Genomic DNA, 26454 nt, shown 5'->3' on the forward strand with positions numbered 1-26454 from the left:
ACATCTTTCTGGTATTCTCTGCTTTCAACCAAGATCCATCTGATATCAGCAGTAATATCTCTCATTCCATGTCCTCTTCTGAACCCGGCTTGAATTTCTGGCAGTTCCCTGTCAATATACTGCTGCAACTGTTTTTGAATTATTTTCAGCAAATTTTACTTGTGTGTGATATTAATGATATTGTTTGATAATTTCCACATTTGGTTAGATCACCTTTCTTTGGAATGGGCACAAATATGGATCTCTTCCAGTCGGTTGGCCAGGTAGCTGTCTTCCAGATTTCTTGGCATAAACAAGTGAACATTTCCAGAGCTGCATTCGTTTGTTGAAAGAAACATCTCAGGTGGTATTCCGTCAATTCCTGGGGCCTTGTTTTTTGCCAATGCCTTTAGTGTAGCTTGGATTTCTTCCTTCAATACCATTGATTCTTGATCATATGCTACGTCCTGAAATTGCTGCATATCAACCAATTCTTACCGTACAGTGACTGTGTTTATTTCTTCCACCTACTTTTGACACTTCCTGCATTGTTCAATTTTTACCCACAGAATCCTTCAAAATTGCAACTTAAAGCTTGATTTTTTTTTTTTTTTCAGTTCTTTCAGCTAGAGAAATGCTGAGTGTGTTCTTCCCTTTTGGTTTTCTAACTCCAAGTCTTTGCACATTTCATTATAATACTTTATTTTGTCTTCTTGGGCTGCCCTTTGAAATCTTCTCTTCAGCTCTTCATCATTTCTTCCATTTGCTTTATCTACTCTGTGTTCAAAAGCAAGTTTCAGAATCTCTCTGACATCCATCTTGGTCTGTTTTTTCTTTTCCGTCTTTTTAATGACCTTTTGCTTTCTTGATGTATGATGTCCTTGGTGTCATTCCACCATTCATCTGGTCTTTGGTCATTAGTGTTCAATGTGTCAAATCTGTTCTTGAGATGGTCTCTAAATTCATATGGGATATACTCAAGGTCATACTTTGGCTCTCGTGGACTTGCTTTAATATTCTTCAACTTGAACTTGCATATGAGCAACTGATGGTCTGTTCTGCAGTCGGCCCCTGGCTTTGTTCTGACTGATAGAGTTTTTCCATTGTCTCTTCCCACAGATGTAGTAGATTTGATTCCTGTGTAGTCCATCTGGCAAGGTCCATGTGTATAATCACTATTTATGTCGTTGGAAAACATATTTCCAGTGAATAGGTCATTGGTCTTACAAAATTCTATCATGTGATCGCCACCATTGTTTCTATCACTAAGGCCATATTTTCCAACAACTGATCCTTCTTTTTTCCCAACTTCTGCATTCCAATTACCAGTAATTATCATTGCCTTTTGATTGCATGCTTGATCTCTTTCAGACTGCAGAAGTTGGTAAAAATCTTCAATTCCTTCACCTTTGGCATTAGTGGTTGGTGCATAAATTTGAATTATAGTAGTATTATGCTAAATAAATCCCTGCCCCCTCCCTCCTGCACATATCCCTATCCTATGTTCTTGGAAGTCCTGCCTAAATGCTCCCTCTGCCAGGAAGCCCTTCCTGGACACTATGGGTCTCAGGGATGAGAGTAATTCTCTCTTCCTCTCCTCCCCTTCTTTTCCTCTCTCTCTGTTTCCCTCTCCCTTCTATTCTCCCTCCCTGCGTCCTCCTGGGTTCTGAAATAATAGCTGTCTCCTCCTGTGTAGATCCCACCTCATTCCTACCTCCAGGCTCCGTTACAGCCTGAGGAGAAGGACCAACCACGACCCAAACCTCTGTGAACCTTTAGCACAAACAGTGCCCAGAGAGAAGAGTGGCTTACCCAAGGTCACGGCAGTCTAAACTAAAGCCCGAGCCCCACCTCCCAGTCTAAACCACATTCCGTAAGTCCATACTCAGCAAAGATGCTGTGTCTCCAATTCTCTAAGGCCGTAGTGGATGGATGCTCCTGGGGTCTCCCGCAGACTCCCCTTTTCAGGCTGGTATACCCATCCCCAGTGGTTGTGAGTGCTGATGCTCACAGCTGCCCTCTGTACCACAGAACTGCCCTTGGATGATGAAGAAAACTTAGGAGTTACAACACCTCTCCCCCCACCCCTCCCTATCATCCCATGACCAATGAGTGTCAGACATGGGGAGGAGAAAAGGCTGCTCCCACCCCCGGCCTCAAGGTGGGACTAATTCTGTAGCGTAATCCATGCTCCAGAGGCCCAGTCCCACCACACCCCCCTGCCGTGCGCTCAGGCTGAAGCAGGTCTCCAGCTGAGACCACCCCCTTGCTCAGCTTCTTCCCATGCCTTATCCTGCTGCCCTCCCTCCCTTCTCCTGGAAGCCCTTCCTCAACACATCATGTGTACGAAACCCCGGCCTCAGGCTCAGCTTCCAGGGATCTCAGTCCAACACAAAGGCCTTGATGCTCAAATTGGGGATCACTTTCCAGCAGCTCAGCATCACCTGGAGCTTATTAAAACCCGTTGCCATCAAGTCGATTCCAACTCATAGCAACCTTACAGGACAGAGTAGAACTGCCCCCATAGGGTTTCCGAGGCTGTAATCTTTATGGGAGCAGACTACCACATCTTTCTCCCATGGAGCCGCTGGTGGATTCAAATCACTGACCTTTTGGTTAGCAGCCGAGCACTTCACCACTGCACCACCGGTTCTTCTTTGGAGATTATTAGAAATGCAACATCTCTGGCCCCACCCAGACCTACAGAATCAGAATCATCATTTTAACAAGATCCACACTCATATTAAAGTTTGAGAAGCACTGGCTTAAGGTAGGTAGTGAGCAGCCTGCTGTGGGGATCAGCCAACTACTACGGGTATTAGCCAAACTTGCCCATCCATTGTGCCCACCATATAGCTAATGTGGATGTTATCCAACCCCAACCATCTCCTGTGGAAATCAGCCAGCTAATGTGGACATTAGCCGCCCCGACCATGAGCTGTGTGGTCTATAGGGTGTCTTTTGCTCTGCATGAGTGTGAATCCCAATATTACAAAGTGGAAGCTTCGTGTCTTCCTGGTTTGAGCGCCAACCCCATGCGCTTTACTTGGTCACCGGAATTCTGTTTCTCTTTTGAGGCCACAGGAACTAGTCACGTTTGCAATTATAGAGGAAAACCTTTGCCCCTATATCCTCCTTGAAGGGACTTCACTCCTACAGCCAGACAGCTAGGGAGAGTTCTCCAAGAGCACCACCAGGGAAAGGTGCAGGAAAGAGGGGCAGATGGGATCCTCTAGGGCCTTGAGCAAGTGGGGAGGGTGAGCAAGGCCCACTGATATCCCAGCTTTGGAGGACAAAGCCCCAGGTCTGCGTGGGGTCTGAAACGGCAGGGAGCGCAGCAACCCTTCTTTGCTGGCCCACCCCAGGGTATGAGCCCCTCCAAGGAGATGTTCATGACCTTTGAAAAACTCAGTGCAATAACCAAGTCCTATGCACCAAGCAGACCCCAGGGCCAGCCCCGGAAGCTGCAGTAATCCAGACTTGTATTTGGATAGGAGACACCCTGCAAAGCTCAGTCAACTCTGTCTGTCGCCTGAGGAGAGAAGCGGTTCACCTTTTGTTAATCGCCCTAATTCATTTTTTATTACTAACTTTCCTGTTTCCTATTTGCCGTCTGATTGAAGATATTACAGAAGGCATTTAAACAGCATCAGACCGTATCACAATGGCAAACATACCTCTTTTTATTGAAATCTGCATTAATATACATATAATTCCCTGATCACAGAGACCTCACGGTCCACACGTCAGACACTAAATGAAGGCAGGTTTGGCAGAAGGTACATGCACAACTGAAGGCTTTTCACAGGACAGTAAGGCATGCCAGGAGGGTGTGATGAAATGGACACCTTCACATGCTGTTGGTGAACACAGATGGCCCTAATGAAAAATGCCACAGCAATATAAAGAGCCATAAAAATGCTCAATTTTTTGACCCAGGAATTCTACTTTGGTCACAGCCAACAACGTGGGTGTTATCCTTGACACCCACTCTCTGTCACACCCCACATCCAATCCATTCTCCAAATCTCGTACATTCTACCTCCTAAATATCTCCCATATCCATTTACCTCTCTCCACTCCCACCCGACCACCACAGTCCCAGCTAGTTATCCAACAGAACTTTCTGCAATGATAGAAATATTCTATATCTGTACTGTCCAATGGGGGCTACCCACATGTGGCTACTGAGCACTTGATATATAGCTAGTGTGACTGAGGAACCCAGTTTTATTTCACTGACTAAAATTTAAAAAGCCACATGTGGCTACCATATTGGATAGCACAGAGCCAAGCCATCAATCAATTCTCTTCTGAGCCATAGTAATCACCTCCCAATTGTTCCCCTGCATCTCCACTCTTGTTCTTCCAATGTTTCCCCCACAAAATACCCTCAAAGATTCTTCTAAAATGCAAAATGCTTCCATGACTCTCCACTGCCCCTGAGACAAAGTCCAAGATCCCAGACATGGCCTTTGAGGCCTCTATATCCTGGGGACAGAGAGCACACCAGCGCTCATGGGTAGCGCGCTATGCCAGGTTGTTCTAGTTAATTCATTATGCAAAAGGTCAAAGGGTGAGTCTTCGCTATTTTATACTATAAATTTATCTTTCATTGTTCCCTTGCGGTACTGCCTCATGACACCACTGTTTAATTTCTATCTCCTATACTTTTATTTGTAATTAAATGTTTTGATTTAGTTATAAGTATTAGTTGAGTTACGGTGAGTAGGGCTAGGTTTAGTTCAAAGCGGTCAGTGTTATATGATGGCCTCTGGATGTAAGCCTGGTGCTTTGAATTCAGCTACACTTTGAGTGACCCAAGGACACTTTGCCGTATGCTTACTTTGTCACAACTTCTGTCCTCCTATATCTAATTAAGTAAAAATATGATTACTCAATTAAAAATATCTGAGAAGGATGACGGGCGGTGTGTGCGTGCTTCACGGCCTGATTCAATTACGTTCTCTATTCTTAATTTGGAAACCCTGGAGGCATAGTGGTTAAAAGCTATGGTCAGCAGTTCGAATCCACCTGGCGTTCCTTGGAAACCCTACGGGGCAGTTCTACTTTGTCCTATAGGGTTGTTATGAGTCAGAATCGACTCAACGGCGATGGGCGAATGGGTTTATTCTTAATTTACTGCTAAATCCTCCTTCAGTCTTTCGTTTCATAATGACGTTCGTGAAGAGCGGCACAAATGACAGCAGCAAGGGCCTCCCAGAGGAGATGGCACTTGAACTGAAACTTAAAAGACATGTATGTAGGAGTTTGCCAAGTAGGTGAGTATACTGGTTTCCTGGTGTTGCTGTAACAAACTCTCACGGATTGAATGGCTTAAAACGATAGAAGTTTATGCTCTCTCACAACTCTGGAGGCCAGAAGTCTGAAATAAAAGTGTCGGCAGGGCCGCGCTCTCTCTGAAGGCTCTAGGGGAGGATCCTTCCTTGCCTTTTTCAGCTTCTGGTGGTCCCAGACATTCCTTGGCTTGTGGCTACATCACTCCACTCTCTGCCTCTGTCTTCACTGGGTCTTCTCCCCCGTGTGTCTCCTCCTCTTCTTATAAGGACACCAGTCACCAGATTTAGGGCCCACCCTAATCCAGCTGGAGCCCTGGTGGCACAGTGGTTAAGAGCTTGGCTGCTAACCATAAGATTGGCAGTTTGAATCCACCAGCCACTTCTTGGAAACCCTAGAGGGCAGTTCTGCTCTGTCCTATAGGGTCGCTACAAGTTGGAATCAACTTGACAGCAGTGGGTTTGATTTGGGGGTTGGCCTAATCCAATATGACTTTATCTTAACTAATTACATCTGCAAAGACCCTACTTCCATATGAAGTCACATTCTGAGGTCCTGAGTGGACATGAATTTCGGGGGGGGGACACTATTCAACCCAGTACAGAGGAGAATGCCAAAACCAGGGCCACAGTAGCTAGTGTTACGCTGTGTGAGGCTCTGACAGATACATCCACGAGCATACAGCCAAGACCCCTGCATGATATTCCACGGCGAGTGTGTGCAGGGCAAGGGGACACAAACAATTAACATGAAGAAAAGGTAAACTACACAGTGCTAGAAGGAAAAATAAAAATGCGGGTTAGGGGTTTCTGGAGGGCCAGTGGTGGGGTGGGGCAGTTTGCGGCAGTGAATGTTAAGAAAATGCCAAAGTCAACACTGTCCTGGAACCCTTGAATGGTGGGAGAGTAGCAGGTGAATGCCAGCCAGGTCCTGCCTCTTTGGCAGGCAACCGATTCTTCCTAATTTACAGTTTAATAAAAAGAGAGGAATGAGAACTTCAGGAGGGAAGTCACCCGCCTCCAGGGCCCTCCCAAAAAGTCCTGCTTGGTCAACAGAAACATTCCCATGGGCTGGGGAGAGATTTCCTTATCTCTGAAGGCCAGGCCCACTGTGCCCCAGATACCCCAGCCCAAGCAATTGGGAGTGACGCCTCTCCTCAAAACGCCAAGGTCACCACCCGCAGGGAGATGGGGAGTGGACAAAACAGAGGGCGGAGGTCTGCCAGCCCCAGAGAGGCAAACTTTGATTAAAAACCCTAAGGACAAGATTTTAAACATCAACCCTCTTGACTCACATTCCCACTTTCTTCCTGGGGCTCGGACGTGAGGATGGGCTGTTGCTACGTGGGAATTCACATTTACTAACACTTGCAGGCCCCAGACACTGTGCCTCACGTATTTACTCATTTAATCCTCCCAGCAGCAGTGTATAAACAAGACAAGTGAGGCCCAGAGAGGGTGAGTTAAACTTGGAAACACAGCCTGGGGTATCTCACAATGGCCATCTCTGGGAAATACCATCTGCCACAGTCTGTTTTTCCCTCTCCCTCTCTCACACAACACGTTTTATTGAACAGCTTCTATATACCAGACACCATACTAGGCGCTGGAGTCTCAGTGGTGAGCAAAACAAACATGATCCCAGTGGTTTTAAAGCTTACTGTCCTGACGAAGCACTAGACTAAATAATTTAAAAATACATCATGCCATTAAAAGAAATACATTCGAGGCTGTGATAGAGAATAATGGGGTTAACTGTATAGATTGGGGTTCAGGGTACGCAGCCATATGAGGTACTGAGGGAAGAGCATTCGAGGCAAAGGGAACAGCATGTGCAAAGCCCCTCAGGCAATAAACAGCACAGTGAGTCTGGAAAAAACAAGAAAGCCAGGGTAGCTACAATGGAGTCAAGGAGGGAGAGGCTGGTTTGGCTCACTCTGTATCCCTAGCATGAAGCCTGGTGCCTGGCACAGAGTAGCTGGGAATGAGGTTGGAAAAGCAGGCAGGGGCTAGATGGTGCGAAAGTGTGTGGGCCAAGAAAGGAGTTTGATGTTATCCTACACACCAAGGGAAGTCACTGAAAGGTTTCAAGTAAGGTCTGATGGGGTGAGACTAGGTTTGTAAGAGTTCACCAAATTTCAATGGGAGGCTATTGAACAGTGTGACCCAGAGAAGTGACAGGATCAGATTGACACGTCAGAAAGATCTTGATCACAGCCACAATGGCTCCTCGGCTCACCTGACAGGTGGCTTTTGGTTACCGGATACTCAAATGTCTCCAAAGTTTGATGAAAGCTAATGGCCCCCAGTTGGTATGTGGGAGGTCGCCACCTTTCAGAAAAGCAAGGTAAGGCACCAAACGACAGGACGTGTTGACAAGCAGAAGCATGGCTGTTGGCAGATGAAAAACTGGCCAGAGAACGCCTCAACAGTGCCATGGTTTATAGTTAACATTGAGCCATTAGGGAAATCGCTGATACTCTGAGACACAACCCAGGATAACGTGAAAGCATTTAGTGCTCCATCCAAAAGAGAATAAAGATGACAAGCCCGAGAACAACCAGAGAAAACGTTTGCGTTGTACAGGCAGGTGGCCAGGCCCTCGAGTGTTTTTTTTCTCCTTGTCACATTTTAAATCAAGGCCTGGCTCTTAGGCATCCATAGATAGATTTGAAAAGGAAATTAAAGTTAACTATCCCAGGGGCTTAAACATACATTATGAGCTCATTTAATTTCATACGCAGGTAAGCCTATGTAATCCCATTGTATAGATGAGAAAACTGAGGCCCAGAGATAATAAGTAGCTTTCCAAATGCCCCTGCTCTCCTCTCCAGCCTCCTCTCTTGACATTCTCACGCCCTCCTATGCCTTTTCACATGCTGTTCCTTCCACCTGAAATGCTTTTTCTTGCCTTCTTCATCTGGCTGATTCCTACTCACCTTCAAGCAGAGGCCAGGTGTTCCTGTCTCTGAGAAGCCTCACCTGACCACCCAGCCATGGTCCCACAGTCTCCTGTGCTCTTCTTTCTAATGCATATCACACATACATCTTACTTAAAACCTTCCAGTGGCTTCCCTTGGTGTGTAGAATAACATCATTCCCTATCTCTCTAATAATACCATGGCTCTCCAAGGGCAAGGACTATGTCCTAGTCACCTCTCCATGCTGGTGCCTCCACAAAGCCCCATATGCAGAAGGCAGTGAATATTCTTGGGAAGCCAAAGGAAGGAAGAAATGAATAAGTGAATTGGCTTTTAATAAATGGCAAAGCCAGGATTGGATTCCAGGCCAGTGTAACTCCAGAGCATATCTCTTGGCCAGAGTGTGTGTCTTATATAGATCCAATCAGAAGACATACATAAGATATATACAAACATATCATATACATCATATATGTGATATATTTGTGAGAATATTATTAACCATTCATTCACTCATTCATCCAAAGTTGCTGCAGAAAAGCACCACCCCTCAAGGGAACGCAGGATGATGGGTGTGGATAAACGGTTAACAAAACCGTTTCCCTTCTGCATGAGAATTTCAGCTTTGTTAATTGTCTAGCCTAACTTCCCTGGAAACCTGAAAAAGGTAGGATGTTTGCAATGTTACCAGGCAATACTGCTTATGGTAAAAATGACCCCTGATTGGTAAACTGCCTCTGAACTAGGAGGAAATGTAAATAAATTACATAAATATCTGATAAAGAAGCCATGCTTTGGGTTTCCCAGAGTGCAGTGACTCTTGTAAGTGGCATGTCTCTTGCAGGGACTCTCAAAGCTAAGTCTATGCAATTGTTACAAGAGATTGTGCACCCACAGGGAATAAGGATTCTAAGGCAGGGTGGCTACCAACCCCACTCGTGGTGGGTCTCACGTCTTTGCACTTGAGTTAAAACCTAGGCGTACAGGGCAAAAGAATAGCTCCTGGACATCTCCATGGGCTACGTCATGGACTGCTGTAAGGACTACTCCCCTGGACAGGGTATGGTTTATGCTGCCCTGCCGGGAGGCTGTGCTTCCTATCCCAAATCTTTCTAAGCATACTAGTTCCAAGTGTCACCTGTGTTAGTCTTGTGAGTCTGAATGTTTAATTGAAACTTGAAGACTCCTTGTGGGAGCTGCAATGAGAAAGAAGGGAACTGATATCAAGAGATAAGAGACTGTCCAGATATCCAGATCAGAACAACTGAAAAGCATCTTAGACGCTATAATTTATAAAAGCGAGAAAAACCTGGGATGCAGCCTATACTCGCTGCTCTCTAGAGGGCTCAGGTGACCTGCACAGCACCTGGAAGCAGGAATGAGGGTGGCAGTGACTTGCATGATTTCCCAGATGCCTCATCACACACCTGAAATGCAGGTGTGATTATGTGAGAAAACTGGGGCTCAGAGAAGCTAAGTGACAAGTCCAAAGTCACACAGCTTGTAATTGTTTGAGTCAGAATATGAATCTCGGCCTTTCTATCCAACTCAAAAATCACATCTGAGTCCACCCTCTTTGCACAGAAATTAAGTTACAGCCCTGGTAGAAGCCTAGAAGCGAGAAAGCCCAGGAGGAGGGATAGAAGAACCTCCTTAAATAGCGTAAGTAGCACACAAAAGGCACTCGGTAAATATGTGCAGAACCAATGAGCAACAAAACGCTCAGGACCCATCTTCCACATTATAAAGTTCAATTCAAGTCAAAACAGAACACAATGGAACAATAAAAATTTATGCATGAGATTGACCCTGGGTCATACTACTGAGTCGGATTCATTTCCAACAAGGTTCTAAATCCTTTCTGCAAATGAGGCCCAACTTCGAGATAAGCACGTTTTAATTAGCTATAATGTGAAGGCATTCTATTAGCAAACGATATTTGAAGTTAGATATGGAGGCAGGAGGCCCAGCTGGGGACTCACGGGTCCCCAGAAGAGCCAATGCATCACTGATAAAAACAAGTGGGGAGCTGATCCCCGATGCCCTCCCCGGCAGAAGGAGGGGGTGCCAACCTGCACAGCAGGGGCTGCAAGAAAGAGGATCAGGGAGAACCCAGTTTACACCCCGGTTCTGCCAACAAGCTCCTCCATGGCCTTTTGTTACTTGGGATCTCAGTTTCTTTACCTCCAAACTAAGGACACTTCTGCCTAGTGCAGTTTCTGTGAAGGCTTAACAAGCTTAAATGAGTGAATGAACCTAAGATGCGGTGAACCCCCAGTGAACAAAATTCTCCTTACCTGTACCCTACCCCTGGTGGCGCAGTGGTTAAGAGCTCAGCTGCTATCCAAAAGGTTGGCAGTTTGAATCCACCAGTCACTCCTTGGAAACCCTATGAGACAGTCAGTCCCTATTCTGTCCTTTAGGGTTGCTATGAGTTGGAACGGCCTTGATGGCAACAGGTTTGGTTTTTTACTCCATAAGATGCCACAAAAGTAAAAAAATAAAAATCACTGAGATAGGACTTTTTGTTCAAGATGGCTGACAGAACACACACTTTTTTTTTTTTTAACCTCTCTTCTAAGCCCTAGTAGAATGATTCCCACCCTCCAAAACTTGTATGTGGGGGCAGGGGGGGAGGGTGTCACACACACATACATAGATGTAAATATGTATATATGTATATGTGTGTGTATATGAACAAATATGTACACATATATATATTTGGAGTCCCTGGGTGGTACAGAGTATGCACTTGGCTGTTGACCAAAAAGATGGACGTTTGAGTCCACCCAGAGGTGCCTCGGAAGAAAGGCCAGGTGATTTACATTCAAAAATCAGCCACTGAAAACGTATGGAGCCCAGTCCTACTCTGACACATGGGGTCACCATGAACCAGAGTCAACTGGACAGCAACTAGTAATGTGGGGGTGTGTGTGTATATACACACACACATATACATATATGAATAAATCCATAAGAGCTCTAGAAGACAAGAAAGTGCTAGGGCTCAGAAGCATTTAAGAGATTGCTGGAAGGTAAGCAGACTGACACATCTAAACCTAACAGCACTAAGGAACCAGCACACCAATACATGACATCTAAAAAACTTATTTCACACTTGAGACTGTGTTGGCGTCTCCTGTCTGGAGGGGAGATGGGAGGGTAGAGAGGGTTAGAAACTGGCAAAACCGTCACGAAAGGAGAGACTGGAAGGAGGGAGCGGGCTGACTCTATAGGGGGAGAGTAAGTGGGAGTATGGAGTAAGGTGTATATAAGCTTATATGTGACAGACTGACTTGATTTGTAAACTTTCACTTAAAGCACAATAAAAATTATTTAAAAAAAACTTATTTCCCTAAATGAGCCCCCCCCCCCCCCGCCCGGAAAAAAAAAAATCTCTATAGAGAGAGGTAGCAGGGCTAGAAGCCCTGGGCAGGATAAGTAACTGGAGGCCCACGAAACAACTAGGTCAGCTCATAGGAGCTGACTGTTGGTTTTACCCTCAGGCTAAAGCCAGGGAGAAGAGCTCTCTAAGAGATCTGCCTCTGGGGTCCCCACCGTGGGCATGCGGCGGGAAAAGTAGATGCACCAGGGCCCCCGGGTAACCGCTGGCCTACACGAGGGGCAGAGATGCCCAACCTGAACTGAGTTTGTACCACCCCCAAGCAGAAGCCCCCAGCTACAAGTCTCCATCCACACACCACACCCAGGACACTTATAATCAACATTCACGCCGTCTGCCCACACAATGCACAACACAAAACAGATCAATATAGACCTCCATTTACAAATATGTCAACTAAGAACCACCAGGCATTTGTAAAAAATGGCACAAAAGAGAGGTCTAAAAGTGAACAGAAGAGCTAACCACCAAGTTAATGCAGGTAACAAAAGTTTTGATTTTTAGCAAGGTAACTCCCAAAGCCTCATAAGGTCTTTAGAGAGGGGACACCTTGCTTCAGCGGGCTGGGGAGGTGCAGAAGAGGCTGGGAGTTGGTGGTCATCCGATTCCTCTGAATTCTTTTATACCTATAGTTTCAATAATTTATTTTATTTTTTGTTGTTGAGAATATACTCAGCAGAACATACACCAATTCAACAGTGTCTACATGTACAGTTTAGTGACACTGATTACATTATTCGAGTTGTGCAACCATTCTCACCCTCCTTTTCTGAGCTGTTCCTCCCCCATTAACATAAACTCACTGCTCCCTAAGGTTCCTATCTAGTCTGTCGAGTTGCTGTCGTCAATTTGATTCCATATATACATAATTCTTAAAATGATTCTTAACTGTTTAAAAAATTGTCATCCTCATAAACGTACAAGGTATTCATGTACTTATCCATAGAAAAGAACAGGCTACTATGTGATGAGATCAATCAAGAAACAATACAGAATTCTGGGAAATAAAAACAGTGATTACATAAAGAAAAAAATACATCAACGTATGAGAAGTGTTCAGCTGAAGAATGGATATGACTAGAAAACCACACACGCTAAACTCCTCAGTGGTTACCTCTAGGGAAGAGGATGCGGCGGGGAGGGAAAGAGTGAAAGAACTCCATCTCTTTCCTTTATATTTTAAAGTATTTCTGTTTATTTTATAAAGAACTAAATCAATTCTTAGAAAAAAGAATTGAGGGATTCAAGAAAAAGGGGAGAAATGATTTAAAAAAAAAAAAAAACTCCAGATGAAATCGTGAGTTAATGAACAAAAGACTTGCCATGATATACTGAGTTATGATTCTAAGTTTGCCTCTGAGCTTCCTGGGACCTCAGAGAACACGAAGAGAATGGTGAAGACCAAAGTCACAGACACTGCTCTTCATCAGAGTGGGGTAGGGCCAAATAGCCTCTTGTTGAAGAACTTGACAGGACTCCAGACCAAAGAAAAGGCCACGGTCCCCTGCACAGAGGTCCCTTGGGCATGGCCAGTAGCTCCTCAGAAATCAATCTGGAGTCCTCCTACCTACCACACAGGAAAATGTGTGATCTTAGCTCAAGAACTCTAGAATCTTGAGCCCCAGAAAACTCCTTTAATTATCATTTTTCTTCACTCAGACCTATCCTGCATCTCCTACAGAGGGCATCACTCGCAATCTCATGAGACAGAGAATAATCTTCAGAACGTGACTCAGAATCGCTAGAACTCATCCACATGCTGGCCCTCGAATTCCTGAGAACCAAGGAAAAGTGAGTTTTCTCCCCAAGATGTGTCTCCCTGAAATGGATACTGTGGTGCTCCCTCCAGCCTCCCTTATACACACTCATCTCCCAACTGCTGGGAATATCCACTGTTGGGCTCACAGCTCTGCCCCCCACCCCACTGAGAACTGTTCTCTGACACACGGAACTGCCTCCCCAAAGGGAAATGCCTGTAGCCAATGACTGGATAATACCAGAATCAAAGGCAGCCCCCTTGCCTCAATTTGGTACAACTCTGAAGAGCCATCCAGCTTCAGAGGTCCGTGTGGAATTGGTTTCCATCAGTAACCATGTTACAAGCCAGCTTCTCCCTCTGCCCAATTACACTCTTCTCATGCCTGTACAGGTGCACCTCCCAAGAACTTCCCCCGCTGACCCCAAAATAAACCTTCCACATGCAGCACTTGTCTGTTTCCAGGGAGCCCAATGTAAGACTGTCCCCAAGGTAAAGGAGACTCTTCCCAGACCTACAGAGGGCTGAAGAAGACAGGAGTCTACAGGAACCTGACTGTGTCTGAGCCAGGGATACAGGCTCCAGGGCAGCAAGAGATCCCTACTGTCCAAAGGCAAGGCTGGAAAACCTTCCCATGTTCTAGTCTACAGCAGTGGTTCTCAAAGTGTGGTCGCCGGACCAGCAGCGTCAGCAAAATTTCAGCCTCTCTCCAGACCAAAAATTTCAGCCTCTCTCCAGACCAAGCCAATCAGAAATTCTAGGAGTGGTGCCCAGCAATCTGTGTTTTAACCTGTCCTCCACATCATTCTGAGGCATGCTGAAGTCTGAGAAGGAGAGCATCGCTGGCTACTTGGGGGACATCAAACACAAGTCATTCAATTTTTCCATCAGCAGAAAACCAAGAGGCAGTCATTGAGAATAGCCAGAATTCAGCAATGCGCAACATTCTACACTTCTGGACCACACTTCTGGTTCCAAAGCACTCCTCTTCTTCAAACCAACAGGCTGGGATGCAGTGCTCTTTAAGACTGTCTCTGCCAGCCTCCCAGCTCCCACCTAGGTAGGACTCCCCCTTTCCAGCTGGCAGGATTCCCAAACCCCCCTCCAAGCCTTTGCATTTCTCTTTGCCCGGAACACCCTCCCACCACTCAACCACACCTCCCACCCCCCCACTTAGCCTACCTGGTATTTCCTGTAAGACTCCGCCATGTGAAACTTTCCCCTACCCCTGGCACTGCCACTCCCGAAGGCTCCCATCATGCCTCACACCTACCTGCCCTTCAGCCCTCCTATCCCTGCACTGCCAGTATCAGTTTCTAGAAGTGTCTGTTTCCACCAATTAGGCTGAGAGCTTCAAGAGGGTGGGCGCACACCTTGTCCACTTTCTCATCCCCAGTGTCCAAAACAGGGTTTGGCATGTGATTCTGGGTTTCGTTATGAGACACATACAATTATATATTTAATTATTTCTGCATTTTGAGCCAATATATTACCGGGCCACAGAGCCTTTCATCCAATAAACAAAGGTTTCCTGTTGAGTAATTAAGTCTTCAGGACGGAGCTGAATCCCCAGCATCAAACATGTAGTAGGTACTCCATAAAACCCTGCTGAACATCTGAGAAACCCAGCAGGAAACAGATAATTCAGTACTGAAAAACCACAGCCTTACTGCTCATTAGAGCAGGCACCAGAAATCGTAACTGTACAGTAGTGTGTTTCAGCATCAGGATAACTGATCAAAATTTATTATCCCACGTTTATACAGCATCTTTTCCCTAAGATATAAAATTACAATTTACCACGACTCATTAAGTTAATAATTACTTACCATATGTTTTTATGGCTGCTCCCAAACCAGCCGGAAGAATCACCATGTAGGGTTTGGTCCACGTAAATAAGATGCCTGTGGATCACGTGGATACAGAACATAACTGAGAGTGAGACACAGAGCCAAAATGCTGGGCAGAAAGCGTAGGCCTCAAAGCTCTACCACAGCCAGTACCATCATCTTCTAGCTTGCCTGCATCACACTGTCTAGATCAGTGGTTCTCAACCAGGGGTGGTTTTTCCCCTCAGGGGACATTTGGCAAAGACTAGAAACATTTTGGTCATTAAGACTGAAGGGTCACTACTGGCACCTAGTGGGTAGAGGCCAGGGATGCTGCTAAACATCCTACAATGCACAAGACAGCCCCCACAACATGGAATTATCCAATCCAAACTGTCAACAGTGCTCAAGTTGAAAAACACTGTTCTAGATTACGGAGCACTTTCATATCTGTTATTTTAATCTGAGCCTCACAGCAACAACATGCGGGAGGCATCTGGCATGGATTGAATGTGTCCTCCCAAAAGACGTACTGAACTCCTGGTACCTATACCTGTGGGTGTGATCCTGTTTGGAAGGAGGGGTTTGTCTTTTGTTATGTCAATAAGATCATACCAGAGTGGGGTGGGTCCTAAACCTAATCACTTCTGAGTTATAAAAAGAGCAGGACAGACACAGAGACAGACACAGGGGGATGACACTACTGTAGAGGAAGACACACACACACAGCAGATACATCTACAAGCCCACGGATGTCAACCACTGCCGGCAGCTATGAGAAGCTGAAATAGACAAAGAAGGACCCCTCTCTAAAGCCACGCCCTGAAGTCAGACTCACAGCCTCTTTAGCTATGAGAAAATACATTTCTGTTCTTTAAAGCCACCCACTTTTGATGACTTTTGTTACGGCAGCACTAGGTAACTAAGACAGCATTATTGTCCCCTTGTGCATATGAGAAAACTGAGACCTAGACAGGTTAAGTAATAGGTGCGAGGTGACTAACCCAAGCCAGTCAGTGCAGCAGCTGGAAATGTGAACCAGTTTTGTCTCCCTCCAAAACCCATATTCTCGCCCACAAATTCAAGAAGGAAACAAAAGATGCTAAGGAAAGAGCAGTTCCCTCCTGATTCAGCATCTCGAACAGTCTAGCAGAGACCTCTACCATTGTACCACCAGAGCTCCCTTCAAACCAGAAGCCCAGAAAAATCAGATCCAGAGATGGAGGATGGCAAACACCCAATATTAGGAAAGCCAAGCCTTTTCCCTCAAAAGAACTGGACAGGGCAGCTGTGGGAGCATTTTCCAGTCCTCCCTCTGGCAGCTGGTGCTGAAAAGCAGGTTCCTTTTGCGTTGTAACTTTCAGTTGTGTTGCTCTTTGTGAACGGAAATGAAAGCCGCATTTACTGCTGGTGTCAAGTGCTGTATTTGTGTAACCTCCAGCCCTTAAGGCAACCCCATGAAGGAGTCCAAATGTCCATTTTGCAGATGAAGAGACTGAGGCACAGAGGGGTTAAATAACTTCCCCGTGCTGATGATGGTGAAGGTAGCATTCAAACCCACATCTGCTGGTTTCCAGAATCCACACTGCCTCCAAATTCTAAAACCAGCTCTAGGAAACAGGCAAGCAAAATACACCATCCTACGGAACGACACAGGGCTGGTAGCTGCACTGCAAGGGGATTGTTAGAAGGAGGAGGGGAGGGGCTTATTGCATGTGCCCAGCCTCAGAGCTGCTTTTCCCTGCTTGCTGGTTGCTCTACATGCTGGACGATGTCCTCTGGGCCACGCGGAGAAGATCCTCTGGAAGTATCAGGCCAGCCACAAGGCTCCAGACCCCCGCCCTGCCCTAGATACAATGTGCTCACCACAAAGTCTCCAGATTATAAGAGCCCAGCAGATGCCAAGTTCCTCATGCCATAAGGGGACAACCAGCCAGGTCCAACTTCATTCATTCATTCAGCTAATATTTGTTGTGCACATACTATGCACCAGGCCATCTCTGGGTATACAAAAGTAAGAGGCGGGCCCAGCTCCTCCAAAAGCATTGTCCTCATCCCTCCCAAGTGCACCACATTCTACAGTTATAAAGGCCATTTCCAGCCTCTATTTCACTGTTTCCACACCACAGCTCCCATCCCACTAGGCTGATGGTCACGGATTTGCTTTCCCATTGCACAGGGGAGAGCAGGGACCCCGACAGGGGCACTGACATGCTCGCAGTCACCCAGCAGACTGGGGACAGCAGTGCCAGGCCTGAGTTGGCACTCCTGACATGTGCAAGGTACAAAAGTGTGTTTCTGGAGACCCAGAACAAGGATCCCAGCAGAGGTGAATTAACCCGTAAGCAAGGTACACACAGGCTTAATTGTGTTTACTTACTAATCTGTAGTGCACAATTTCACCCCATTTAAACGAAATTGTGTACTACAGATTGGTAAGTAAGCACTAATAAGCCCATGTATACCTTGCTTATAGGGTAATCGCTCCATGACCCCCAAGGACATGCAAAGGGAGATCCATTTAGATGGACAGTAAAGAAGAGCTTCCTAACAGAGAAGCAGGTGGCCCTTCAGAGTTCCATGAGACCAGCCACCTCAGCTCACAGCTATCACGCCCAGGGCTCCCTCCATCCACAGCCACCTGTACCCCTGCAGAAAGAAGCGTGGGGATCTCACCCTCAAGTATCTCAAGTCCAGGTGAGGCAAGAACCCACTTGATGAACACTGGTCAAAAAGAGGCTCCATCATTCATTCACCAAGCTGGTCTAAATCCCCATCCAAGTCTGGGACGCTGTGCACTGAGCTGCGTAAGGGAAGCACAGAATCACTGACACACCCACAGCACACATTCTCCAGGAAACTATGGGTCAGGCTCTCTGCCAGGCCCTAGCCGTGGTTCCTGTCTGCCGGAGTCCACAAAAACCTGTGCACAAACCACCAAACCACTGCTACTCCAAGTGTGGCCCCTGCATCAGCAGCAAGCAGCATCACCTGGGAGCTTGTTACACATGCAGATTCTCAGGGCCCCACCCAGGCCTGCTGAATCAGAATTTCTGGGGGTGAGACCTAGCAATCTGTTTTAAAAATGCAGGCCAAAATTTGAAAAACACCGGTCTAGACCACAAGTTCTTCCCCAACCTCCCTATTTTAAATTGCCAACAACCCCCAGGCTTTGGTACCCCGTAACCCTTTCCCCTGTTTCATTTTTCTACGTATTTGTATTACCATCGTTCATAATACCATATATGTCACCTGTATATTTATGACTTCCCCCATTAATACGTAAACTCCAGAAGACAGCAATTATTTACTTTCCATCTAAAATGCTCAGCAATTTGAGTCCCTGCACCATCAGCTGCCGAGTACAGTGCCTGGTACAGAGAAGTGCTCTATAAATATTTACTGATAGAATGATGGATGGCGGACCATGCCACATTCCATGCAGTACCAGTGCCTGGGGGAGCCTAGAAGAAAGGAGAAGGTTGCTGGCCATGGAGCATGGAGAAGGTGGTACCCAGGTTGGCCTTGAAGGATGCTTGGACCAGGGATGAAGGATGCTTGAAATAGAGATGCTAAGCCTCTTACCGGAAAAGATCCCAGATGGCTGATATTGTTTTGTAATTAGTAGCTGGTGTGTGCCAAAAACTTTTCTAGTTTTTAGCCTACATCACCTACATCACCCCACTTAACCCTCCCAAACCTCAGAGGTAGGCAGTGTTGTCCTCAAGAGGATACCAAAGCTCAGAGATATTAAATAATTTGCCCAACCCACAAAAAAGACTTACATAAGCATATTCACAACAGCTTTATTTGGAATGGGCTCACGCTGAGGTCTGAATTGTGTCCCCCCAAAATATGTGTTATAAATCCTAACCCTGTACCTGTGGTTATAATCCCATTTGGGGATGGGCTTCTTTGTTATGTTAATGAGGCAGCATTAGTACAGGGTGTGTTTGAAACCTATCTCTTTTGAGATATTAACTGAGCAGAGAAGCAAGCAGAGATCGGGAAGACAGAGGCCACACCACCTGAAGATCACCAAGGAACCAAGGAACAAGGACCTGCCCTAGAGTGGACAGAGACAGAAAGCCATGCCCTAGAGCTGACGTCTTGAATCTGAACTTCTAGCCCCCTAAACCGTGAGAAAATAAATTTCTGTATGTAAATCCATCCATGTGTGGTATTTCTGTTACAGCAGCATTAGATAACTAAGGAACACCCCACCTGGAAACAAACTCAAATGTCCACAGACAGGTGAATGAATAAACCAATTTTGTTATATTCATACAATGTCATATTACTTGGCAATAAAAACAAATGACAGATACATGCAACAACATGGATGAATCTTAAAGACAATATGTTAAGCAAAAAGAAGCCACAATATATATGCTGCATAGGGAGGAGGGTCTAGAACTTAAATAAAGCATTGGTGATAGAAATCAGATAAGTGGTTGCCTTGGGGGATGGGGAAGGGAGTACTGACTGGGAAGGGACAGGAGGGAACTTTCTGGGCTGATGGAAATGTTCTCTAGCTGGACTGGAATTGTGGTTACACGGTGTTTATATTGGCCAAACTCATGGAACTACGTGTTTAAAATCTGCATTTTGTTGTATGTAAATCATACCTCAATTAAGAAAAAAAAAAGAAGAAGAGCTAAATATCATTTGCCCTAGGTCACAAAGCCACAAATGGGGATTTGAACTCAGGTTTGCCCAGTTCCAATGGCCAGTTTATACTAGTCTGCAGTGAATCCCCAGAGAGGGTTGTATCAGGAGCCCCCAGCAACGCCCCAGCCTGGTAAAGGACCTTGCCAGAATCTAGAAGAAGACAATCTAAAGTTGCCCTAGAAACAATACCACAGCCCCCTGACTCCCAAACCACGACGGAGACTTGCCGGGAGGTCAGAAGAGTATCGAGCTGAGAATCAAGAAGCCTGGGTTCAGGCTCCAGCTCTGCTCTGCACTTGCTATGTAACCTCTGAGTACATCACTCTGTGACTCAGTTTCCCCTTCTGTGAAGCAAGGAAGATGGAGGGAATCTTGGGGGCCACAGGGCCACAAACCCCTATACTCACTAAGCACCATTATTACATTAAATAAATAATGCGCCTGCCTCATATCTAGTAAGCTATTTTTCAAATGCAAACATTATTATGATTAATAAAACATCTATTTCAAAGCAAAAATAAAACCACAGCAGCTTTTTGTCATTGTGTATCTTCTCAAACAAAAGATACCCAAAGAACAACCCCTGTCCATGACTTTGGTTTAAAGAGGCTGGGAATCTGTACAGTGGATTGCTAAGGGGTCAGTCACCAAGGGGACGGTCGCCAAGGGGACAGTCGCCAAGAGCCCTTCCAAGTCAACTGCCCTGTGGTCATCTGGCATCACTAGGGCAAATGTTTGCCCATTTGTTTCTCAGGCCTGGGACCCTGTAGGGACAAGGCTCCTCTCTGGACTCCAAGGACTGAACCCCCAATGTGTGGGCTGTGTCCTGGTTCTGCAGCCCAGAGTGCAGGCCCCAAGTGTTGTCACAGCTGCACCTGGACCTCAGTTTCTCTTCCAGCTCTGACAGTGATGAGTTCTAAGGCTGGAGCCTGGACACCTCCCTCCCTGCCCCCATCAGCTTCCGGGGCCTGAGAAGAGGACCCCCTGCTCACCATAGTGCCCCACCACCACCACCACTGACTGCCAGGCCCATTCAGGGTCTGCTTCCAACAGACATCTGCCCCTGGCCCCCCCACACCCCCCCAACCCGGCTCAACTGAGCCAAGTGACCTCCCCCACCTCACCCTGCCACAGCCTGGATTGAGAAGCAGGTCTCACAACCAAGGGCAAGGTCAGACCTTCTTCCTTTCACCAATCCAGGTGGCTCTCAGTCGGAGCACCCCCCCCACCTTGGGCACAACCCCCCACTGTGGGCCAGGGGCACTAGGTATCAGGCAGAAACCAGAGTCACCAGCTGCTCACTCTGCTCCGTTCCCTCTCCACCCATTTTCACACTGGTTCTCGGTGCTGAGTCAGAGGTTCAGGGAGCATCAGAGTAAAGCAGGGGCCTTTGCTGGGTCCCCCACCCAGAGGCCCCGATTTGGAAGGGCCCACTCTGGCCGGGTTTACAGAAACACCACCCCCAAAGACAGCACTCCTGGCTAAACCCCCACCTACCCAGAGTTTGGAGCACAATTCCCCACTCCCCACCCATGCCCCCATACCAGGGGCTGGAGCCTTGCCAACTTCATATTTAAAGAAAATAACACAGCCAAGGCAGAAGGCAGATCGGCTGTCCCCACATGCAACCTCCCTCTCCTTCCTACTTTTAATCCATTTTCCCTCCTTCAGACTGGAAGCAGCCGAGAACTGGCCTTCTCTTGGGGACACCATGCCCCCTTTTCGCTTCTAACTTTCGCCCGTCACGGGACATAGGATAACCACCCCCACCCTCCGCGAGACCACAGTGCCGCCCATTCCTGCCCCTACACCACCCCACGCCCGCGTGGCCCGGGACCCCCGTTCTGGCGACCTGCGAAGGAGGCTTTGCCCAGCGACCCCAGCAGCCTCTTCCCCTAGGCCTGGGGACGCACTCGGCGAGACTTGGCCCTACGCGGGGACGACCCCTCCCGCAGAACCCCCACAGCAAGGGGCTCTGCGAAAAGCTCATAGGGGGTGGGGAGGAGACCCCGGGAGAGCCGCTTGATCCAGCCACCCGACGCGCACTCACCACGCAGCGCCACGGAGCCCGCGCGTCTGCGCCGGGGCCGCGGGAAACCCACGCGCGCCGTTCAATCCGGGCTCCGAGTGACGAAAAGCCGCGCTCGGCCCTGACCAGCCCCGGACCGACGCACCGACCCGCGGACGTACAGATGGGCTGGCTTCGTAACTAAGTTTGAAAGTTAGCTCCCGGGCGACGGAAGGGGAACTGGACCGGGCAGCAGCACTTAGCTATCACCGGCTGAGCAGGGCTGGGGGCGCCGGCGGACGCTCTGCCCCGGGTTCTGGCACCGAGCTCCATCGCGGGAGGAGGCGCCCGGAGCTGCACCAACCTGGCTGGGAACATGGGGGCACCTAGCTCGGAAAGTGGGGGGAGGGGCATCCGTCACTGCAGCCCCAGCCGGGAGTGAAGCCCCGCTCCCCGTTCCCCGGAGGGCGCAGGCCGCCATTGGCCGTCGCCAACTCGGAATCCGAGGCCCCGGGGGCAATGACGGCCAATTAGTAAACGGCCCCAATTAGTGCGCAACGGCAGCGCCGAGAAGTTAAAACCCTGGCCCGAGAGTGGACGGCCGAGGTGGGGGCGGGGGGGAGGTGAGGGACGGCGCGGGGTCCCTGGGTATGACCGTGTGTCCGTGTGTAAGTGCGAAGCCGTCAGGGCGACTTATGTGTCTGAGATCCACCGTCCAGGGTGGCTGTGTGTGCCTGTGCGCTTGTGTGGGTCACTATGAGTGCGTGTGTGACTGTCGGAAAGACTTCTTTGTGTGACCGTCCCCAGTTGTGACTCGGTGTTACAGAGGATGGGGGCATGCTACGGTATGTCACCAGTGTGTGTGAATGGGTGGCTTGAATGTAGCAGTGTGACAGTGCGTGTGGGCGAGTGACTGTGTCATTGTGTATAAATGACTGTCAGAGTGACTTGTGTGGGACCGTAAGACATGTAAGTAGGTCTCTGCGTGTGACAGGGGGTCACTGTATGTCGGTTTCTGTATGGATGTGCGGCTGTCGGGGGGACGTGGGTGAGTGTGAGTGTCACCGTGTTATCATGTGGGTGGCTGTCGGGTGACTTCTGCCTGTGACCCGAACTCAGGGCGTGAATGTAACCACGAGGGTGGCTGCGTGAGTGGCATGTGCCCGTCGGCGGGGCTGATGTGTGCGTGTCCTGCGTGCTGACACCGCAGACTTCTGCCCCCGTGTGTCCCGGGCCGCCAGGTGACTCCTGCCCTGCGCTCCAGCCCGGGACGCTCCAGCCCCGCCCAAGGTCCGAAGGCGCGGGCAGGTCCGCCCGCTCGCCCCCGCCCCGGCCCCCGCCTACCTTGCCGCAGTGGTAATAGTCCAGGTGCGCCAAGGCGGCTGGCTCGGGCCCTGGCCGTGCGCCCACCGCGGGCGCCGAGGGGTACAGGCGGACGTCCATGGCGGGCGCGGCGCGGCGCGGCGGCGGCTCCCGCGGGCAGTGCCTGGGCGGGCGGCGGTGGGAGCCAGTGTGCGCGGGAGTGCAGGCGCGGGGGGCGGGCCGGGGGCGGGGCCGGGAGGTGCGCCCCGCCCCCGCCCCGCCCGCGCGCTATTGTTCCGGCCTCTGGCGCCGCAGAGGGCTGGGGGCCCGGGCCTGGGCGGGGAGGTCTGTTTTCCGGGCTGGGCCGCCGCCGAGTCCTCCCGCTGGCCCTCAGCCCCTGGGGGTCCGCTAGGGCTGCACGCCTGTCCTTGTCCCGCCTTTCACCACCAATGGTGAGGGGAAGGAGAAGGCTGTAGAACAGCCCTCCCCAGAAGTGAGACACTCTCCACCCTAAATAGTTGGGGCGACCTGAGCCACAAACGACGTGGAGGTGGTGGTGGGGGTGACAGGAACATTTGCGGAAGTGTGTACCGCCTTACGGGGGAGGGGGGGCAAGGGAGGGGACGTGGCCCAGCGCCTGAGGCTGATTTTAGGATGCCCTCCCTCTGTATCCCGTTGATACCAGTCATCGCGGGAGGGGCCCCGAGGAGCTTGAGCGTTCATGTTCCATATGGGGGAAACTGAAGCAAGGACTTACGGCATCAGTTAATAGAGGTCCAGGTGGGTGGGCTCCACTGCCCCAAAAGATCCAGGTCTGAAACCTTAGGCAGAAGGCAAAAGAATCTCCCTTATCCTTAGTGATAGGGAGGGAAAGGGCCATAGGAAAGGCCTGGAGCCAGAAGCTCCCAAGACGGGGTCCCAGACTGCACCACCCCCACCCCTTCAGGGTCTCGGACTACGTAGGTCTTCCGGACCTCCGGAGGAAGGAGGTCGGATGGCTGCCCCAGCAGGATAAGGAGGTGATGTTAAACAGGCTCTTTCCTCCAGATAAAAACGACCCCTAGCCCCTCACACCACTGCAGTCACCTAGCCTGTTCCTCCTCCTCTTTAATCCAGTAATTGTCTACGCTAGCAGTCTACCTCCCTCACCTCCCATGGACTGCTCCACCCACTGCCCTGGCTTCTAGCTCCCTCACATCCCTGATGCCTGCCTGAAGAGGGCCAGAAGGAGACAGAGGTAGTCAGAATGAGGATTCTTGGGCAGCTGCATGGCGTGGAATGTTATCTGGAGAAAAGGGGATGAGCCTCTTTCCCACTCAGGAGTTAGCTTGGACCTTAGCTTCTAACTGCTGCTTGGATTTTGCTGGTCCTGGCCTAAAGTTAGGACCACTATTTGTGGCCACAAAGATCCACTAACACAAGATACATGTAGAAAGCAGTTTTCACTGAAGGCTTGAGGGCCACGGGGACATTACAGCTCAGGCAGGAAGGAACTTCTACATAAATTTCAGCAGTCATTGTTTCTAGAAATCCATTAGCACATCTCATCAGAAGGAATTTCCCATTGGCCCCTCTCCCTTTTTTCCATCTTTATATCCAACAGACCCAGCATTATTAATTGAAAAGACCTTCTTTACCCATTTCACTGAAGTTTCTGAACTCTTTATTCTGTCCCATCAGTCTATTTTTCTCTCCTTGTGCCGTTATCACACTGTCTTAATTACACAGCTTTATAATAACTCTTAATATGCCATAGAATGTCTACCCACTTTGTTCTTCAAGACTGCCTTGGTGATTCTTAACCTTTGCATTTTTCATAGAAATTTTAGCTTCTCTTTTTCCACACACACAAAAATCCTGCTGGATTATGTTGAATCTTTAGGTCAATTTGGGTAAAACTGACATATTTTCAATATTGAGTATTCCTATCCATGAACATGGTATGTCATTCATTTATTTAGGTGTCTTTGGATTTTTCTTAAGTTCCCTCAGTAATTTTTAGAGTTTTCTATGTAGAGATCTTGCGTATACTGTATTAGATTTAGTCCTGGGCATTTTATGTTTTTGAGGCTATTATAAATGGTTTCTTTATATTCTATTTGTTGCCAGTATGTTATTGTTGTTAGTTTCCATCAAGTCGATTTTGGCTCATGGCAAACCCATGTGTATAGTGGGGTGATTTTAAAACATGTCCACAAACTCTTTGATACTGCACCCAAGGGGTGGAGCCTAATAACATTCCCCTTGAAAAGGGCTGGCCTTAGTGAGTGGAGCCCTGGTGGCACAGTGGTTAAGAGCTTAGCTGCTAACCACAAGGTCAGCTGTTGGAATCCACCAGCCACTCCTTGGAAACCCTATGGGGCAGTTCTACTCTGTCCTATAGGGCTGCTATGAGTTGGAATCGACTCAACAGCAGTGAGTTTGGGGTTTAGTGAATGGTTTTTAACAAATAGAATGTGAAAGAAGTGATGCTGCATGACTTCTGAGGCTGAGTCATACAAGGTAATACAGCTTCTGCTTGGCTCCATCTCTTGGGACCTTTGTCTGCAGAGCCCTAAACCACCAACCCACACAGAGGGACCATATGCAGAGATCCTGAGACCAAATGAAGAGGAAATGGCTAGCCAGTACCCAGCTGACCCAGCCCTCTGCTGTTCCAGCTCCTTTCACTGTCTGACGGCAATCACAGGAGAAGCCCCGAAACATCCAGCTGAACTCTTCCGGAATCTGAAATGAACAGAAACCACAAGAGATAATAAACGATTGTTGTTATTTTAAACCATGAAGTTTTGGAATGATTTGTTATTCAACAATATAGGTCTGAAATATATATATGTAAATATATACATAAACCCACTGCCATGGAGTCTATTCCAACTTATAGCGACCCTATGGGGTTTCTAAGGCCGTAAACCTCTATGAAAGCAGATTGCCACATCTTTCTCCCCTGGAGCTGGTGGTAGTTTCGAACTGCTAGAGGGTAATTACATAATATCTGCCAAACCACTGAGAATCATGGTCTAACCAAGTTGACACATAACCTTAACCATCACAGACCTGATACGGCAGCCTGGGCTTCCCTTCTCAAAGACTCCACATGTGGCCAAGAAGAAGAGAGGAGGGCTCAAGCCCCATTCTCCTCCTAAGGACAACAAATGAGGCTGGGGTGGGGGAATTAAGTCACCAAGTTCCTACCTAATCAACTGCTAACATGAAAGAGCAAGCCCAAGCTCTGGGGCCTGCATGGCTTCCTGCTGGACTTCACTGCAGGACTTCTCAGTGGAGGGT

The 26454-nt window shown here is 48.2% G+C and overlaps 1 protein-coding gene across 5 annotated transcripts in view; it reads right to left on the bottom strand.

Moving 5' to 3' along the window:
* The window catches only part of TOX2 (TOX high mobility group box family member 2), a 155928-nt gene extending 132583 nt beyond the window's left edge, over positions 1-23345 (bottom strand). For 4 of the 5 annotated variants that reach the window (XM_049868893.1, XM_049868896.1, XM_049868892.1 and 1 more), the window contains exon 1: positions 23209-23345. In XM_049868893.1, the coding sequence (XP_049724850.1) occupies positions 23209-23307 (99 nt within the window). In that variant the 5' untranslated portion in view covers positions 23308-23345. Of the gene's footprint in view, positions 1-2588; positions 3776-23208 lie in introns of those variants that run through there. The other variant, XM_049868894.1, reaches the window with a different exon arrangement.
* Positions 23346-26454: the final 3109 nt, after the last annotated feature.

This window comes from Elephas maximus, chromosome 25 (genome assembly GCF_024166365.1).
Source record: "Elephas maximus indicus isolate mEleMax1 chromosome 25, mEleMax1 primary haplotype, whole genome shotgun sequence".
Lineage (NCBI taxonomy): Eukaryota > Metazoa > Chordata > Mammalia > Proboscidea > Elephantidae > Elephas > Elephas maximus.